This window comes from Apus apus, chromosome 19 (genome assembly GCF_020740795.1).
Source record: "Apus apus isolate bApuApu2 chromosome 19, bApuApu2.pri.cur, whole genome shotgun sequence".
NCBI classification, from domain to species: Eukaryota; Metazoa; Chordata; class Aves; order Apodiformes; family Apodidae; genus Apus; species Apus apus.
The window spans coordinates 913125-931568 of NC_067300.1; the positions used below are offsets into that span (position 1 = coordinate 913125).

The following is an 18444-nucleotide window of genomic DNA, read 5'->3' on the forward strand; positions in this document are numbered from 1 at the left end:
GTTACTCTATTAGCTCTTCTAGTCTCTGCTTCATGTGCTCTGTGGATGTGGCTCTGGATTCTCCCCACACCACCACAGCAGCACTTCTTGGCCTCTTCTTCACCTATTCAGGCACTTTTGAAGCAGTTTGCTGCCCTAGCCAAAGCCTGGCACTTGTTTTTCTCCTAGAACTTGTTTTAGGCTTGATGGGGTCCTAGTGAGCAAGTGGCACTGGTTAAGTCTTGTGCAAGGGAGGCTTTGCCCCCACATTTTCATCCGAACATATGAGTGCTCAAAGAATCTTGGAAGAGCTCTCCCAGGCTCTGCTTTGTGAGGTGCAGAGTTTTCCCTTTTCTCTGCTGAGTTGGTCCACCAAGATCACTGCTTTCCAACCCAAACTGAGGATAATCTTATCCTTCAAAGGCCAGATCCTTCATCTGCAGCCGGGCCTGGGTGGTCACACTATCAAGTGAAGTTCCTATCAAATCCCAACCTCAGTCCAACTCTAATCTTTGCTTTTGGGTCTGGCCATACTCTTACTCCTGAGTTTAACACCTACCTTTGTCACATATCCATACATGCTGCATTATCTTTTATAAAAATCTGTTGGATTGTATGTTATCATAAATGTACATCACGATGTTGCGTGTGGATGTTCTCAGCATGTCTTCTGAGTTGTGCTGATGTGATATGACACGTGCTTCTGGGTTTTACAAAGAGCACTGATTTATTTTACCGTTTTCTGAGACCTTTCCAGCAGACCAAGTGTACTTTGGGTTTGGAGGGAGCAGCTAAGATCAAGTTCCCCATGTCCAGCATTGAGCTCTACCCAGACAAACAAGCAGGAGCAGCTTTGCTAGTGGGTTCTATCCATGCCACGCAGGCCAATGAAGGTTTGCTTCTCTAACCAAGTGGTGGTCGTTCCTTGGTATCCTGTGTGCAACCACAGCTCCTCTCTGCAAATCTCATTCTTTCCCAGCATCACAAGTGGATAATTTCTAAGCTTTTCGGTTTATGGATGCACTGACAGATGTGACACCACTGGCCAGTCCCTGGTGCAGCTCTGCTGAGATGAATGGTGATACCAGAAGATATTTTGACCCTAAATTTTTTCCTCATCATCTGCATCAGCCATCATCAGCTCAGTTGTCCAGCTGAAGATTTTATTGACCTTCTGGATTTATAATGCCTGTGAAGGACCAGCTGTAACAGGATGTTTTCACCCTTGCTTGATGCTGACCCTGTGCTGTGTCTTCACATGTGTCTTTGCTTTCCACTCAACCCAAGTGAACCAGCAGTTCTGGGTGTGTCAAACCTTCCTGCCCTGTGTCCTGCATCCCAGCTGCTCTGTGCAGACCTGGCATTGTGCTTGGCTGGCTGTGCTTCTGCTGCAGCACCTGGGCTGCTTTTGCAATGACTCACACTTTTTTTTCCTGGTCACCTTCTCCTTACAGAGTTTGTCTGACCGGGTCCTGCACACACCAACAGCTCTTCCCAAAACCCAGCCTGTTTGTTGCAATAATCTTGTTTTGCTCTGGTGAGTCACTAGTTACACAGATAATTCACCCCCCCAAAAAAAAAAAAAACAACACCCAAACAAACAAAAGAGCTCTTCTGCAGCTTTCCAGAGAGCAGTGTCACCAGCAGGTCTGTCCCAGCCCAGGCACCTGCCCGGCTGCTTCGCAGCGCTGGAGGGACGACCTGGCTGGGGTGGATGTTGATGTGGTACTCAGGATCCATCTTCAGTCTTTCCATCGTGCCATGCTCCATCCCCTTAGGGTTGTCAGTTCTTCCTGGAGGAGAACATCAGGAGAAGGGACCCCAAGTGCCACCCTCCGAGGCTGGACAGGAGGCTGAGACCCTCCAGGCCTGGCTGAGATGGCATCAACCCTGCGATGGCTGGTACAGGCACCAACAGAAGAGGGAAGCAGAGCAGCTCTCACATGGTGCATCTGCCAGGGGCCTCTGCCAGAAGCACTAGGAGCTGTCTGCAACTCCTGGGATGTGCTGCTTGTCCAGGCAGAGCAAACACCATTTTGAAGGAGGGATGCTATGAAAAATCTGCCAATGAACCAGCAGAATCCCTTGTTGCCAGTTGGTTGCTCAAGGCTGCAGCCAGCTACTGCAGAGCTGGTTGCTGTGGTTGCTGTTTGGAGCAGCAGAAGTGTGTGGGTGGGGGGTGGTCAGGACCTGACCATTGATGCTCTTGCAGTACAGTCCTAATGCATTGGTGAGGCGTTGGATGTGGTTCTATCTAGGCTTGCAGCTCTCCAACAGAGACTCCACCATGAGAAAAAATGGTGCTCAGATCTGCAAAAGGGTGTAAAGACTGTGGCTCTTTCACGTGCACACAAACCTTGAGATTACAAGAATTACGAACTCCATGGCATGACAGACCCATGTGCATGTTGTTCTGGCCAGCTCAAAGGTTAAGGCTGTTCCTAAAGCCCCAAACAGATCCCAAGGGCTGTAATCCTTATTTTTACTATTAATTCCTTTTAGGGATTAATATTGTGGCCACTTCAGGAGCCCTTGGTGTGAAGTGGGCACCCACCTTGCTGGTGCTGCACCCACAGGCAGGGAGGAGGAGGAAGGACTCAGGTGGGGGGAGATGAGGGCAGCAGGGCCAGAGAGTCCATCTACTCTCTTCTCGGACCTTCATTCCCCTCCTCATGCACTCCCTGCCTGCAGACCTGGGGTTGTTCAGCTGTCAGAAGAGAAGACTCATGGAAAATTCGTTGCTCTTCACAGCTCTCTCATGGGAGGAGGGAGAGGGGGTGAGGATCAACAACCACAAGCCAGGATGTGGGAAATTCCAGCTGTACTTCCCTATGGCTAGAAAAAGCTTTTTCTTTTTGAGGATCAAGCATTGGACCAGGGTGCAGAGAGGAGGTGGGATGTCCAGCCTTGAAGATGTTCAAAGTTGCCCTGTATGAGGTCCAGACCAACACACTAGCCATGCTCTGAGCGGTGTTGCAGACTCTGTTATGGGGCTGGGACCAGGCACAGTCCCCATGGGACAAGTAGGATCCCCTGCTCCCACCAGAGCTCCCTTCTTCACCTGAGGGCTGCATCTTCCCCACCCACCGTGTGCCCAGTGCCAGAAACACCCAAGGCAAGGAGTATTCCACATCTTACTGGTGATCCAGCAGAAGCACGATCACATCAGAAGGTCCCTCCTGGTCCTGCAGTGCTGGCAGGGACTGATGGGGAGATCTGGAGCTCCCTGGGGGCTGCTGGCCCAGGGCAGAGCATGGCCACAAAGACCCAGTGCTGCATTTCAGGGGAGAGGGTGCAAGAAAACCCACGTCCTTTAGAAAACACCTTATTCCTGGGTGAAACAGGACAGGGATGGCCCAGAAATAGAAATGGCAGCTCTGCAGAAAACCATCCCCCTTCCCATCCAGCCCAGCTGATGCTGGGTTTAACTGAGCCCGAGGGATTGAAGGCTCAGCAGAAACCAGCTCATGCACCAGAGGTGGGGACACAGCTGCTTTTCCTAGCCCTTCCCTGGACTGGTGGAGCATCCTTGGTGCTGGTGATTCGGGGGCTGAGCAGATGCCCTGTCATTGCGGTGATATTCCGTGTTTGCTTTGCTGGCTCCCGGGAAGAGCCCGGCGCTGCCTGTGCTGGGGACCTGACAGCGCTGCTGGGCGCCGGGATGTGCCACAACCGGGGTCAGGGAGCAGGAGCAGGAGCAGGAGCAGGAGCAGGAGCAGGAGCAGGAGCAGGAGCAGGAGGCGTTCGCCCCCGAGGCGGCCCCGGCAGCGCAGTGGGGCAGGCGGGCCCCGCAGGGGTGAGCTCGTCCCTCCGGCTGCTGCCTTGGCTGGGACGCGGCTCCAAAGAGCAGCCCAGCACTGAAACTGCACTTGGGTTTTGCAGAATTTCAGCTTTTTCAGGCAAACTCCACCCAGGGCAGTGGGCGGGACCCACCGAGCCCTGCCCGGCTCCGGGACCGGACCCGCCGTGCAGCGCTCTGAGCACAGCCCCGCACACCAGGTCCTGGCCCTTCCTGCAGCCGGTGGGATCTGCTTTCCCAGGGGGGCTGTCCTGGGGTTCCTGGCAGAGCCTGGGGACACAACGTGCTGCTCTGTCCGTGCTCCCAGCAGCTGCCAGCCCCTCACCCAAGTCTCCTGCCACCCTTTCTGCCCAGTTTGGCCAAGTGATGCTCTTACATGGAACACCACGGCTGCATTTCTAGGTTGGGGGGTGAATTTGAGGGCGACCTGAGGATTTTGTCTTCCGTGGGTGCCTGGGTCCCCTCCTGGGCAGCTGTCCCCTGCGTGCTCCTGCTGCAGCACCATAGTGGCTTCCTGCTGCTTGGTGGCTGCTGGTGTGGGGCTGCTGGTGTGGGGCTGTGGGGACAGAGGCTCCTCTGCTGCGGTTCCAGCCCAGATCAGCAGCTACTTGCTCCGAGTGTGCAGCGGGGAGGGAGCAGCAGCTTGCAGAACTGGGGGAGCGTGGGGTGAGGCAGGAGGAAATGTGGGAGCTGGGGAACCCCACAGCATTGCCATGGGTTGAGGCTGGGAGCCGTGTGCAGCCTGTGGCAGAGGGTCCATGGGAGAGGCCTGCACCCTGTGGACAGGGACGGTGTGTGGCTTCAGCTACCCCAGGATGACAGCATCACCTGCCCTTGAGGTTTCCATCACCTCCTTCCTACCTGTGATTTGCTCAGTCCTTCAAGGATTGATAATATATTTGGTGCCAGGAGCCATCCTGGGATGCTATGGGAGGACCTTGTGGTCTGTCTTTCCCACTGCTCTCTCCAGAAGGGAGGCCTTGCCTGGTATCTTGGCTGGAGGGGGACCCCTGGGAATGAGGGGGCTGCTGCAGCCTGGTACTCCTGTGGAGGCTGTGGGGAAGTGAGTGGTCACACAGGAGCCTGCTCTGTGCCCACTGTGACATGAGAGCTGAGGTCCTTCATGTAACAGCAACTGATGCTCCAGCCTGGAAGGGGACCTCAGGGTGTGATCAGGATTACCCCAGGTAATCAGAGAGGCTTGTGTCACTGTGAGCCATGTCTACTGGGGGCACATGTGGGTTCGGGAATCTGTGCAGAGTGCTGAGCATGCATACAGCCCCCAGGGTGCTCCAGAGATGGCACAGTTTGATGGATGGAGAAGAAGGTGCAGCTCTCAGTGCAGGCTCGAGGACGAGGGTCTTCCCCCAGCAGGGCAGAAGGGGTCTCTGGGGAGCCCCCACCACTCAGGCCCTGTCACTCTGCAGGACCCTGATCTGCACCCGGGGTTTGGGGCTGGCAGGGTTGCAGAGATGGCTCCCCAGCAGCACAGGGGCTGCCTGCCCAGCGGCTGCTGCTGTGCCAGCACAGAGCTGACAGCCTGGCAGCCCCGCACTTGCCAGCATGACAGACACAAATGGGAGTGGACAGGCCGGCTCCAGCAGTAAAGATCAAACCCCAGGAGCCAGGGCCTGCTGTCAGAGCGAGATGGAGCACTCGGAGCCATCCTGGAGTGGCAGCCCTGCCTGGGGTTGCCCTGTGGCTGCAGCCTGGTGCTGCTGGCAGAGCGCGGCAGGAGCCGGCTGGGGCTGCCTGCGCTGCCTGTGCTGCCGGGCAGGGGCTGGCCAAGCCTCAGGACCAGGCCAGGGAGAGGGGATATGGGGGTTTCCCTGCGCCGGATTTCAGATCTGGGGGGGGCTTCTCATGACAAGAAGGACATTGAGGGGCTGGAGTATGTCCATAGAAGGGCAATGGAGCTTAACCTTCTATGAACACAGGTAAGCACAAGGCTTATGAGGACAGGCTGAGGGAGCTGGGGATGGTCAGCCTGGAGAAGAGGAGGCTGAGGGGAGACCTTCTTGCTCTGCACCTGCCTGAGAGGAGGTTGGAATGACGTGGGGTGTGTCTCTTCTCCAAGGAACAACTGATAGGATAAGAGGAAATGGCCTCAAGTTGTGGCAGGGGAGTTTTAGATTGGTTATTGGGAACAATTTCTTCCCCCAAAAGGGATTATCAGGCCGTGGCCCAGGCTGCCCAGGGCAGGGGTGGAGTCCCCATCCCTGGAGGGGTTTCAAAGCCATGTAGATGTGGTGCTGAGGGACATGGATTAGTAGTGGCCTTGGCATGTTAATGGATGGACTTGTTGATCTTAAAGATCTTTTCCAAGCAAAAGGATTGTATGATTATATGTACAAGCCACTGCCAGGTTGCAGGAACAAACGGCCCCTCTCCACTTGCTGGGCTCTGCCAATGGGGATGCTCCTGCATCCACCATCTACCCAGGGCTGCACTTGGCTTCTCCATAGGCTCAGGAGGGTAATAGAGAAGGAGGCCCCTAAACACATCCCTGCCAAGAACTGCTGTGAAAAGCCCCCCTCTTTGGGGCTCAAAACCACTGCCTGTGCCTGTGTTGGCGGGTGGAAACTTCCACCACCCGCCCCACCTCCCACCGAGCCAGGGGCTGTGGGAGGATGGTGCTGCTGTGGTGGCTTGTGGCTCCTGGCTTGCAGGAGCTGGCTGGCTGCCCCCACGCTGCTGGGGAGTGAGGCAGGGTGAGCACCCAGCACAGCTGGGGCCCCATGGGCAGCACCCACCCGGGTGATTGAAGGAGCAGAGGCAGATGCCAGTGGCACGGGGCTGGCATCTCAGGTGCTGCCGGTCCAGGAACAACTTCCTCATCCCCCTCCAGCCCCAAAGAGTTTTGAAGAGATCCATGGGATCCAGCACAAATCCCAGATACCTGGACTTTGCATGACTCTCCTGTTTCCCACCCAGGAAGACAACATTCATCGCCTCAGTGCCCATGTGTTGCTGCCCAGGAAGCGGCCAGAACTCAGCACTAGTGAGGCTGTGCCTTGAATTCTGGGCCCCTCATGACAAGAAGGACATTGAGGGGCTGGAACTTGTCCAGAGAGGGGTAGTGCAGCTGGGGAAGGGGCTGGAGCACAAGTCTGATGAGGAGAGGCTGAGGGAGCTGGGGGTGTCCAGCCTGGAGCAAAGGAGGCTGAGGGGAGACCTGCTGGCTCTGCAGCTGCCTGAGAGGAGGTTGGAGAGAGGGGAGGTTGGCCTCTGCTCCCAAGGAACAACTGATAGAACAAGAGGAAATGGCCTCAACTGGCACCAGGGGTGGTTTAGATTTGAGCTTGGGAACAATTTCTCCATGGAAAGGGCTGTCAGGCCCTGGCCCAGGCTGCCCAGGGCAGGAGTGGAGTCCCCATCCCTGGAGGGATTTCAAAGCCGTGTAGATGTGGTGCTGGGGGACATGGGGCAGTGGTGACCGTGGCAGTGCTGGGGGAATGGTTGGACTTGTTGATCTTACAGGCCTTTTCCAACCCAAATGATCTGATGGTTCTGTCCTACAGCCCTTTGCAGCGTTGCTGCCACCAGCACAAGGGTCTGCGATGCAGGCAGGGAGCAGGAGCTGGCACGGCTAATTGGGATAATTGCTAAAGCAGGTGAGGGGCGAGCAGGGAGGGAGGTGGTGAACAAGGAGCCCTTGTGCACAGGCAGCCCCGGCACGCGGCCCCGGCTGCAGCCGGCAGCGAGAGCCAAACAAACGGGGACTGTTTGCAGAGAGGGAGGACAAGCAGAAGGCAGGACAGAAACCAGACCTCCGCCAGGAGAGAGCTGGAGCCAAAGGCTTAGCTGGGAGCTGGGTGCTGCCTGGGGTCTTCCTGCTCCCTCTGGGAGAGCTTCCCTGCACTGCCATGGAAAACCTTTACTGGGACCATCCCTGGGGCAGCGGCCGGAGGGGGAGGATGGCAAAAGGCTGGGGATGCCCCCGACTGGGTGACAGCCCTTCTGACACAGCCATCCCCAGGACTGGAAACTTTGAATCATGGAAAAATAGCAGGAAATTAGACCTTGTCCTGAAACTATCACGGGCAGGTGTAGCCGCTGCACAAGATCTCGGTGTGGTTTGCAGCGAAAGCGAAGCGCTGCCTGGGGGAGCCGCGGGAGGGGGAGGCAGCAGCTGCCCCCGCTCCTTTCTACACAGGAAGGAGAAGTGACATTTGGGGAGGAAAAGCTGTGACCATGCACGTGAGCTGCCCAACCAAATGTCCCCAGCTGGGGCTCTTCCAGCCCGTTTTCCAGGTCTGCGCGTGCAAGCGAGTGTTTAGCTTTGGAAGACATCCTGGGTTGTTTGCTGCTGCCTGGCTCTGCACAGGGAGGTTGAGGTGGTGGCTCCTGGGACACAAATCCTGCAGCACCAGCTGGCCATGGGTGCTGGACTGAGGTTAGCAATGGGTGAATTGTCCTTCCAAAAGTCCCCATGCATTGGCAAGAGACCACCTAGGTTCCCATGGCGCATTGCAGGTGAGGATGCACCAGGTGGACATCTCCTCCACGCTGACTGGAGGTGCTGCCCAAGATGGGGTTCTGCACAGGAGGAGAGCAGAGCTCAGGGGTGAAATTTTGGTACTGAAGGGTTGTGTCCACTGAAGTGCTGCAGCTCTGTGCTTGCCTCCTGCTTGCTTGCACCTTTGGTGGCAGCTCCATACAAATCCCATAGGGAACAGCCCACTCTCAGCCCCAAAGCTCTTGGCTGCTGGGAGGAGACGGGAAGGACTCGCTCCAGGCCAGGAAATCCTTGCTTTCTCCTCCAGCCCGGCCACAGTGGGCAGCCACAATGCACGTTTCCCTCGCGCCGCTGCCAAGCCCCAGCGTGTCCCGGGGACTGGCCAGAGCAGGGAGCCACAGGGGAGAGGGACAGGGTGTGTGCAGGAGGGCGATAAGGAAACCAGCTCCTCTCCTGGTTCCTGTGGCTGGTGGGAGCAGGGCTGGCAGGCAGCGGGGCAGCACCCAGCGACTCGTGCCACGCTTGTTCCGACTGTGCCAGTCCTGGACTCCGATTATTTATCTGATTCTTTATCCTTGAAGATTGCAGCATTCCCTGCCAGGGCAGAGCAGGGCTTAAACTAGAAAGGCTTTGGGCTCTGCAGCCACAGGGTGAGCGTTCCCTGTGTACAGGGAGGACACGCAGGTTTGGGGAGCTGTGATGCACCAGGCTTTGGAAATGTGCCCCTGTGGTGTCCTCAGCCCTGCTGCAGGCACAGGGCTGAGCCAGGCCATGGGTGGGTGCCCAGCACCCACATGTACTACATGGGCACGTGTGCCCCAGCTCTGCACTGCAACTGCTGCCTTTTGCCCCTCCCCTTGGTGCTCCCAGTGTCCCAGCTCATAGGGCTGTGGGGTGACTATCTCAGGCTACACAGGTAGTCACATCAGGAGAATACAACATGGAATCATTGATTCATTTTAGTTAGAAAAGAACTTCAAGGTCACCCAGTCCAACCGTTCCCCCAGCACTGCCAAAGCCACCACTAACCCATGTCCCCCAGCACCACATCTACCCAGCTTTGAAATCCCTCCAGGAATGGGGACTCCACCGCTGGCCTGGGCAGCCTGGGTGGGGCCTGACAGCTCTTTCCATGAATAAATTGTTCCAAATATCCAGTCTGAACCTCTGGCAGAACTTGAGGCCATTTCCCCTTGTCCTGTCTCTTGCTCTGTGGGAGAAGAGTCTGACCCCCCTGGCTCCAACCTCCTCTCAGGCAGTTGCAGAGCCAGCAGGTCTCCCCTCAGCCTCATTTTCTCCAGGCTGGACACCCTTGGTTCCCTCAGCTGCTCCTTGGAAGCCTTGTGCTCCAGCCCCTTCCCCAGCTCCATTGCCCTTCTCTGGACGTGCTCCAGCCCCTCCATGTCCCTTAGTTATGTGGGCCCAGACCTGACCCCAGGATTCAAGGTGCCCCCTCACCAGTGCCCAGCACAGGGGGATGATCCTTGGTCCAATCCTGCTGGCCACACCAGTGCTGACAGAGGCCAGGATGCTGGTGGCCTTCTTGGCCACCTGGGCACACCCTGGCTCATATTCAGCTGCTGTTGACTGACACCTCCAGGTCTGAAGTTTTTTATATAGATATAAAAAAAGCAAACTTTTTGCCAATACTTCTCAAAAAGTGGTACAAACATACAGTATAAAAACACAGCCTCCAGTATAAGACTTACAGTCTGATGGATCCTGTGGGATCTGAAGTGCAGACAATCCTTTTGAGGGATGTGCTTTTGCCACAGGGTGAGCACCAGGGCCTCGAGGGTTCTGCAGAGGAGCCTGCCCCTGGGTTTGGAGCTGTATCCCAGGTGCCCATGTCAATGAGCAGAATTTGGCTTTTGGTGCATGGCCCATGGCCCCCTTGGTGCGTGCAGCCCATGTGCTGACCCAAATACCACGACACATCCTGGCATCACGGGCATTCCCTCCCATCAAGCAGCTTTTGCAGGTCATTTCCAAGCTCTGTTTTGGGCTTTAAAAGCTGCTGCCATCCTTTGGAACACACCATTGGGGCTGAGAACTGAGATAACTCATTGCATGCCACAGGCAGACTACCTGGAGACAAGCAGAGCAGGGCTGTGACTCCTCACATAGACACAGGGAGGGTGTGGGTGCCAAGGCCCCCTGCAGGGCTGGGGGCTGCCAGCTCAGATGCCCACACTGGGCTGTGCCCAAAGCTGCATCAAACAGCGGGTTCAGCCCCACAGGGCAGGGTGCTGAGCACGAGGTGCTGAGGAGGGGGTGCAGAGCACAGGCTGCCAGCCACACCTGTGGGCACCAGCTGAATTTTTCACCATGCCTGGTTTGCTCCCCAGGGTGCTGGAAATGGGGCTGTGCTGTTGATGGCCATAGAGCACAAACAACCATGAGCCCCCAGCCCTCCTTTCCCCTGCAGCACCAACCCCATGGAGGTCCCCCCACAGTCACTGATCCCATTAATGTTTCCAATGCCTGGGGCCACCCCGTGGTCCTTCCTTTCAAAACCCCCCTCCCCACCCCGGCCTTGCTTTGCTTTTTAATGAGGAGGCAGCCCAGGATTTTAAGTCCAATGCCTTGGAGAAGACTTTGCACAGCAGAGGGGCCCATGGAGGGTCCCTTGTAATGTCCTGGAAGAAATCATCCCACCCACCTGGCTTCGTTTTGCACAGCCTGAATTTGGGCTTTGGCTTCCCATTACTTCCCAACTCATCCCCATGACCTTTTGACAGACTGACCACCTCCTTAGCTTCAAAAACCTCTTCAGTCCCACCAAGATTTGGCACAAAGCCACCATCTTCACTGGGGACTCCCACCAAGCTGCTGATTGCAAAATCTTTCCCTCAGGAATCCTGGGTTACTGATGGTCTGGAAAGAACATCATCACCCTCATGTGCCAGTGCCATGGCACCGTGTCTCCCAGGAGCTGAAGGGAAGGATTCCACAAACATGATTTATCCACCAGTTTTTGTATCCAGGTGACTCAGAGAGCCCCTGGGAGGAGCTGGGGAAGCTCCACAGACTGTGCCACATACATCCCTGTCCCTAGGGGAAGGATGCCCAGTAGTGGGACACAGCTGTGGCTTTTTAGTTGTTAGTTTGTTTGTTTGTTTTTTAAAAAACACAACAATGTCCCTTTTGCTGTGTGTGAAGCACCAGGGAGTGGAGGCATCCCATTCGATTGCTGTAGTTACCCTGCAAAACAACCCCAAAAGCTTGTGCTCAGTCAGTCTGGCAGGACTGGGGGCTGTGGGCACCCTGCCTTGGTGCTGCTGCAGAGAGCCCAGGTCTTTTCTGGGTGGTTACTGCAGGAATTGCTGAGCCCAGTGTGCTCTGGATGCATGTCCCATGGCTGGGGATGCTCCTGCCCCTGCTGCACCCCCTGCTGGGCTCCAGACCTGACATGAGATGCCCCTGCCCCCTTGGCAGGTCTGGCCCTCGTTTTTGGGCTGCTGGGAGGAGGAGGAATGGGCTGCAAGTGAGCTCCTGGGCTGGGTAGAAAAAAAAAAAAACAACAGGAAAGCACAGGTTGGCTTTTCTTCCATGATTCTGTGGTTCTTCCTTGGACAACTCCTACCTGCCAGAGATGCTGCTCCCATGGGATTCCCATAGCTGGGTTAAAGCACCCCTGAGGAGGTGAACAAGCCCCAGGAGGGCCCAGGACCTCAGCCCTGGTGGCAGTGTTCTCCTCAGCCTTGGTTCTCAGGAATTTATCTGTATGTGAAGTGGCCTGAAGCTCCCCGAGGCTGACAAGAGGCTGGTGAGCTTCGTGGAAGGGGGGATGCTTCTGTGACCCTGAATTCATCAGCTTTTGGGGATACTTTGCCTTCAGGCAGGAGCCCAAGTGACAGGTGTCATGGTGGCCACCTTGGCCTGGCAGGGACCTTATAGGGTCCCTGGAGGATGTAGATACTCCTGTTTCTTTTCCTTGCCAGAAGACCTGGATTAACCCAATCCCCACCAGCAGGGCTGTGTAGATGTGGTGCTGGGGGACATGGTTTAGCATCAGACTTGGCAGAGTTGGGTTAATGGTTGGACTTAATGTTTTTAAAGGTCTTTCCCAACCAGAACAATTCTGAGATTCTGTGTGACTCTGCTCATGTGCTGCTGCAGGACTGGGTCCAGGTAGGGCAGTGCTGCACCCATGGCTGGGAGGGAAGGAGCTTGTGAAGACACCATTGGCCCAAGAACAAATTTGCCATCAGGAAATTGAGGCTGGGAAGAAGAAGACAGCCAGATCCAGACCAGGAGAGCAGCAGTGGAGGCTGGAAGGGCTTTCCTAAGAAGAAACTGCAACCATCTTAGCTGCTGCAGAGCTGGCACTGGAGCCTGCAAGGAATGAGGTTATCCAGAAGGTGCCTGTGAGACGCTGGGGGGGAACATCAGCCAGGATGGAGGGACATCGACCAAGACAGAGGGACATCAACCTGGATCAAGAGAGATCAGCAAGGATGGAGGCACTGCAGATGGAAGCTAACACCATGCCTGGACAGGTTGTGTGGGGTCCACAGCCCCAGGCAGTCGTGTGTGGGTTGCCCCTATCCCGAAAATCTGAGAGGTGTTGATGAGTTGAGCTTTGTTTCCAAGCCCCTACGGGAGAGGGAAGGCGTGGAAGACACAGGGGGCCATTGCAGGGTCTCGGGGCCCTCCAGACCTGAGCTGTGCCTGGCACACAGCCTGGCAGCTCCCTGCCAGCAGAGCTGCTACTGAACAGGGCAGGGTGTGGAAATCTGGGGTAAAAAGCCAAAAGGAGCAAGTCTTGCGGCACCGGGAGGAAGAGAAACCGGCTTCTGGAGAGAGGCACAGCGACATCTCCTGCACCAGAGGGGACAGGCTGGGAGGGGCCAGCAGGGCTGGGGCTGCAGCAGGACACCTCGGAGGGGCTGCCCCGGTTTTTATGCCTGCTTCATGGGCAAAAGATAGGAGATTTTCTCTGGGGGCACAGCTCAAGATGAGAAAACCTGGGAGCTGTGAGGCCCGGTGAAGGGACAAGGGTGCTGGTGGCTCTCCTCACGACCAGCCTGCGGGAGCAGAGAGGCTCTGGGATGTCTGTGCAGATGTTTTGCAGCTTTCAAAAACCAGGAGCTGAGTGCTGGGATGCTGGTCATACACAGCACAAGCTCTGCTGCACCCCTGCTCTCAGTCCTCAGTGGGGAAACTGAGGCACGGAGCTGCACGGGGCCCCTCTCCCGATGCTAGAGCTGGTTAGAAGAGGGGGTGACCTCCCAGCTTCTTCGAAAACAGTCACAGGCCTCCCTCTTTCCTTCCCTCCACCCCCTGGGAGGCCACTGAGTCTCTTTACACGGCGAGCCACACTTTGGGAACTGCAAACCCAGGAGGGACCAGAGAGGGCAGGACAAGCCTGCTGCCCAGTGCTTGTGCTGGTGCCGGTGGTTGGTACTGGTGCCTGCACTGGTGTCAGTGCCGGGTCCTGGCGGAGGTGGTACCACTGCCTGTCCCGTGCACACTGTGTGGTGCTAATGCCAGCAACTGATACCAGTGCCCATACTGGGGCTGGTGTCCATGCTGCCAGAGCCAGTGCCCAGTGGCTGGTACCAGTGGCTAGTGTTGGCACCTGGTGCATGATGCTCTATACTGGTGGTCTTGCCCAGTGTCCAGTGCTCCTGTCCAGTGCCCAGTTCCCGTTGCCCAGTGGCTCCTGCCCGGTGTCCTCTCGTCCAGTGCCCAGTGCCCCCTGCCCAGTGCCTTGTACTGGCGCTGAGTTCCTTGTGTCCTGGTGCCAGTGCCTAGTGCAGATCTGGGCCGGGCAGTGGGTGGGTCAGCAGCGGGTGACGGTGCCGGCCACGACCGAGCTGCGGCTGCCGGGCCGGGCAGCGGGGAGCGGGGGGAGCGGCCGGCGCGGGTCAAGCACCGCTCGGGGGTCGGGGCGATCGGTCTTGCCAGGGCTGCCGGCGTCCGACGGTCTTCGGGGCGGGCAGTGAGGGCGGCGAGGGCGGGCAGGTCGGTCTCCCGGGGCGGGCCGGTCGGTCGGGGCGGGTCTCCCAGGAGGAAGCGGCAGAGCTGCCCCGCAACCTGCCCGAGCCGTGCGGCCGGTGAGTGCCGGGGCCGCCCCGCTGCCTGCGGCCCCTGCCGCTTCCCCCCGCGCTCTGCTCACTCCCCGCCTGCTCCCCCTGCCCCTTTCCCTGGCACCCTCTGCCTGCCCGGCCCGTTCCGCGCCCTGCCTGCCCCCTTCTCCTGCCTGCTCCCCTGCCCCTGCCCCCTGGCCCATTTCCCTTCTCCCCTCGACTTCTCCTCTCCCTACTGCCCTTGTCCTGTCCCCTCCTTCCCCCACCTCTGCCTCTCCTTCCCCCCGCACCCTCTTTCTCCTCTCCCCAGTGCCTGCTTCTCCTCTCTGAGGCCCATCTCCCCGCAGAAGCTCCCACCCTGCTGCCCTACCTGCACACTGCTCCCACCCAGCACCCCCTTGCTGCCCCTGGTGCCCTGCCCAGCTGCACGTCTCCCTGCCCAGGTGTCCCCTCTCCTGCCTCCCCTCCTGTCTCTGCCAAAGTGCAGGGGTTTTATATTGGAGTCCCCTGGGCTGGCAGGGAGGGGGGAGCACAGCTCTGCACCCTGCGCCCAAACCAGTGGGGTCTGCTGTGAGAACAACCCCAGCACTGACACCCCTGCACTCCGGGGTAACGGGGTCTCTGTCTCACAGGAGGTGGGCAATGCCAGCTGGGCCACGCGTGCCGACAACAGGAGGGAAGATGGATCGTGGTGTCAGCCTGGAGAATCCCTACGCCAGCGTCAACATCCCGCGGGACCAGTTCCAGCAAAGCTTCATCACTCGCTACCTGAAGGATGAGCCCATCATCATCGCCAACCCTGCAGCTGTGCCCACGTACCAGGTGGAGGAGCAGCCGGATCCCACTGGCAGCTGGAGCAGCCCAGCCATTTCCACGGAGAAGTCCTGGTCCCGTCCCTACAACCCCTATGGAAGCCTGAAGATGCCCAATGGGGAATCATCCAGTTCCTTCTACACTGTCACCCTGGACAAGCCACCCAAGGGCCAGGAGCGGGAGGCTGGCAGGGGATGCAGCTGCTGCAAGTGCTGCCCCTGCTGCAGAAAGTGCTACTGTGTCATCTCCTAAGGGTGAGACTATGAGATGGGACCAGGTGGCCCTGCAGGGACATGGCTGCCCTGCCAGGGCACCCCGGGGACCTGCCCCAGCACCCAGCAGAGCTGGCAGCAGGGAGGTGACACTGGCTGGACTCTGCCATTGCTTTTTACCTGTCGGCTCTGTGGCCAGATGCGCTGGTGATGGGCACCTGCCAAGTCCTGAGAGTCCAGTGTGGGGCATGGGAGAGAAGAATAGGTCCCCCCTGCCATGCTGCAGGAGCCCTGAAGATGATGTGTGCCAATGCAGATGCCACAGAGAAGTGCCTACACTGGGGATGGGGGAGCACTTTGAGCCTGTGATCCTGGACTCTGGCCCTTGCTGGGAAACCTCCTGCACAGGGGAAGGGGCAGGAATTGCTCGTGAGCCGGAGGGCAGGTTTGGATGATGGCAGCCCTGCGTGCCTGGCAGAGGAAGGCATTGGTGTGGCTGTCTTGGAGCAGGGGAGAGAAGCCAGGGACATGGCCCCAACCTCCACAGAACTGAGCTGTCCCGGGGAGATCCCGGGTAGTCTGCAGTGCCCTGTGCCAAGCTCTGGCTGGGTACTGCTCCTCCTGGCCACACTGCCCAGGGGACAGGTGGAAGGAGACAGGCAGGACGGACAGACAAAGCGTGGCAGAGGGCTGGGCAGCCCTCCAGGGCAGCACCTGATGCGGGCGTTAACGTCCCAGCACCAGGAAAGCCCCGGCCCCATTCGGTTCCTCGTGCCAGGCTTGTGGGGGGGCACAGCCCCTAACCCCATCCTCATGCTGGCTCAGGGCTCTGACCGTGCTGGGCCGGGTCCAGTGCTGATCGCTGGCCCAGCTCCAGCAGTTTGGGATGCAAAGCCCCATCGTTCGCTTTCTGCAGCCCCCTGGGAGCGGGGGAAGGCGAGCGAGGAGCGTGCTGGCGCCTTCGCAGCCTGCGGGGCGGCTCCAGGCCGGGTTTTTGGCTGGGGCTGGTGCCGCCGACCTGGAACAAGCCCGCCGTTGTGCTGGCGCCCCGCGGGTGGCCCTGGTGCCAGGAGGCAGCTCTGTCAGCACCGGGGCTGCTGCAGGACCCGCCTGGTCCGCAGGGCAGGGGCTCGGAAAGAGTGCGTGTGTCAGCAGTGACTTCAGGGCGCTGCAAATAAAACCACAGCCATCTCCTCCCCTGCCGAGCTGCGCCTCTTCCCTCTGCCCTGGCTTTTCCGGGATTCCTGTGTCACTTCTTGCTTACCCTGGCTGCGTGGGTAGGGCAGAGCAAGGGCACAGAGCCCTCTCCTCTCCCCTCAAAACCACCCTTAACTGTTGCAGTGATGACCTGTGGCAGCGGTGGTGGCACTCTGAGCTCTTCAGCTGCCTGCTGGCTACTGTCCTGCTGCCAGCCTGAACCCGCAGCACTCCCCTTGGCCCCTCCACCCTGCCCCCCAGCCCCTCCTGCCTGCCTGGGGACGCTGGTTGCTGCTCAGCCTTGACCTGCCAAGCTGGGTGGCTGTCTTGCCTTTTGGGAAGAGAGAGTCTGGCCTTGGGATTTGGGGGGATGGAGCTGGGGAAGGGGTAGCTTCCTAGCTGGGCCAGCTGGGTGGGCTTTGTAGCACTGTTCCAGCTGGCTGAGACTCCCACCAGCACTGGAAGCCCACCACTGGCTGGAGTCCATTGCCACCAAGATCCTACCAGCACTGGGATCCTACCAGAACTAGAAGCTGACCAGCATGAGGAGTCCACCTTTTCTGGGAGTACCCCAGCACCAGGAGCACCCCCACCAAGAGCCCACCACCACTGAGATCTGACTAGAATGAGGAGCCCACCACCCCTAGGAGCTCACCAGAACTGGGAATCCACCCATCACTGGAATCCCACCACCACTGAGATTCCACCAGAACTGGGGGCTCAGCACCCTTTGGAGTCCTCCACCACTGGGATCCACTGCCATCAGGAGCCCACCACTGCCTGGAAGCCCACTACCCCTTGGAGCTTCTGGGCTGGGGTGGCAGTGGCTTGGCAGAGGTGCAGGAAAGGGCCTGGCCAGTTTGCCTGCCCCAGCCCTGAGCCCTCTGCCTGGCCCAGCTCCCATCCCAGTGGGTGTCTGGGGGGGGCCAGGGGGGTTGCAGCTGGCTGGAGGAGGTTGGCAGGGACACAGCCCCACACTGCCTGCCCTGCACAAGGCTGGTTCTTGTTCTCCCTGCCTGGACTGCAGGCAGAGCTGGCATGGGGACCAGCAGACCCACCCCTTGTTTGCTTTGGTGGCCCCGAGGCCAGCCCTGCCTGGCTGCAGAGCTGGGACCTGGTGTCACCACTTTGGCTTGGCTGGAACCCACATCCCGCAGTGGCTGCTCCATGTCCTGGATGTCCCACGCTCTCTGCAGGGGCAAATGTAGTTTTGGGAGGGGAAACTGTCCCCTAGGGGTGTGGCACCTTCAACAGAGCCCCAGGCTGGCCAGGTGGCATCAGGAGGGGCAAGTGGCAAGGGATGTGCTGACCTGACCTGGGCAGGGCACTGACAGGGCACAGCATCTGCCAGCAGTGCCATGTGTCACCTCTGCCTTTCGCTCTGCCTGACCTGGGGGTGACAGCAAAGCAAGCAGAGAGGCCTGGCAGAGAGCTGCCTGCCAGGAACTCCACGGGGACTAAGCTGGGGGTGGCAGGAAAGCCGAGGAGTGGGCAGGGGAGGGCAGGGGATGCTACCCCAGACCTCAGTGGGGCTCTGCATGACACAGACAGCTGCCTGCAGGGTCCCATGGGTGCTCCCCGAGTGCATTTCATCTTTGCAGGGTGCTCAGGGGTGCGGAGGGTGGTGCTGGCTGGTGCCACCTCTTATGTTCACAGTGTGGGGGGGTGGTGTTCAGCTCTGGCTCCTCTGGATCAGACCTTTGCACTCCCCAGGGGGTGCCGCTCCCCATCCTGCTGGCCAAAGGTCCCTGTAGCTCCCGGGGATGAGTCCTGGGATGAGGAAAAGACATTTCCCACCCATGTTTGTCATTACAGATCACAGATAAGCCTGCCCTGTGTCCCCATTGAGATGTTTTGGCAGAGCTCAGGGGCTGGAGCAGGGCAGGAGGGCAGGCAGGGGGTCGGGTTGTGTGTGTATTTCTGCAAGGAGAGGCAGCCAAGGGGGGTCAC

At 58.5% G+C, this 18444-nt stretch overlaps 1 protein-coding gene across 1 annotated transcript; it reads left to right on the forward strand.

Annotated features, from left to right (window-relative positions):
* The first annotated feature begins 14253 nt into the window (after window positions 1-14253).
* Window positions 14254-16485, forward strand: CYSRT1 (cysteine rich tail 1). Its single transcript, XM_051636565.1, has 2 exons — window positions 14254-14299; window positions 14905-16485. Exon 2 carries the CDS (start codon window positions 14915-14917, stop codon window positions 15335-15337), a length of 423 nt encoding a protein of 140 aa, XP_051492525.1. The 5' UTR covers window positions 14254-14299; window positions 14905-14914; the 3' UTR covers window positions 15338-16485.
* Window positions 16486-18444: the final 1959 nt, after the last annotated feature.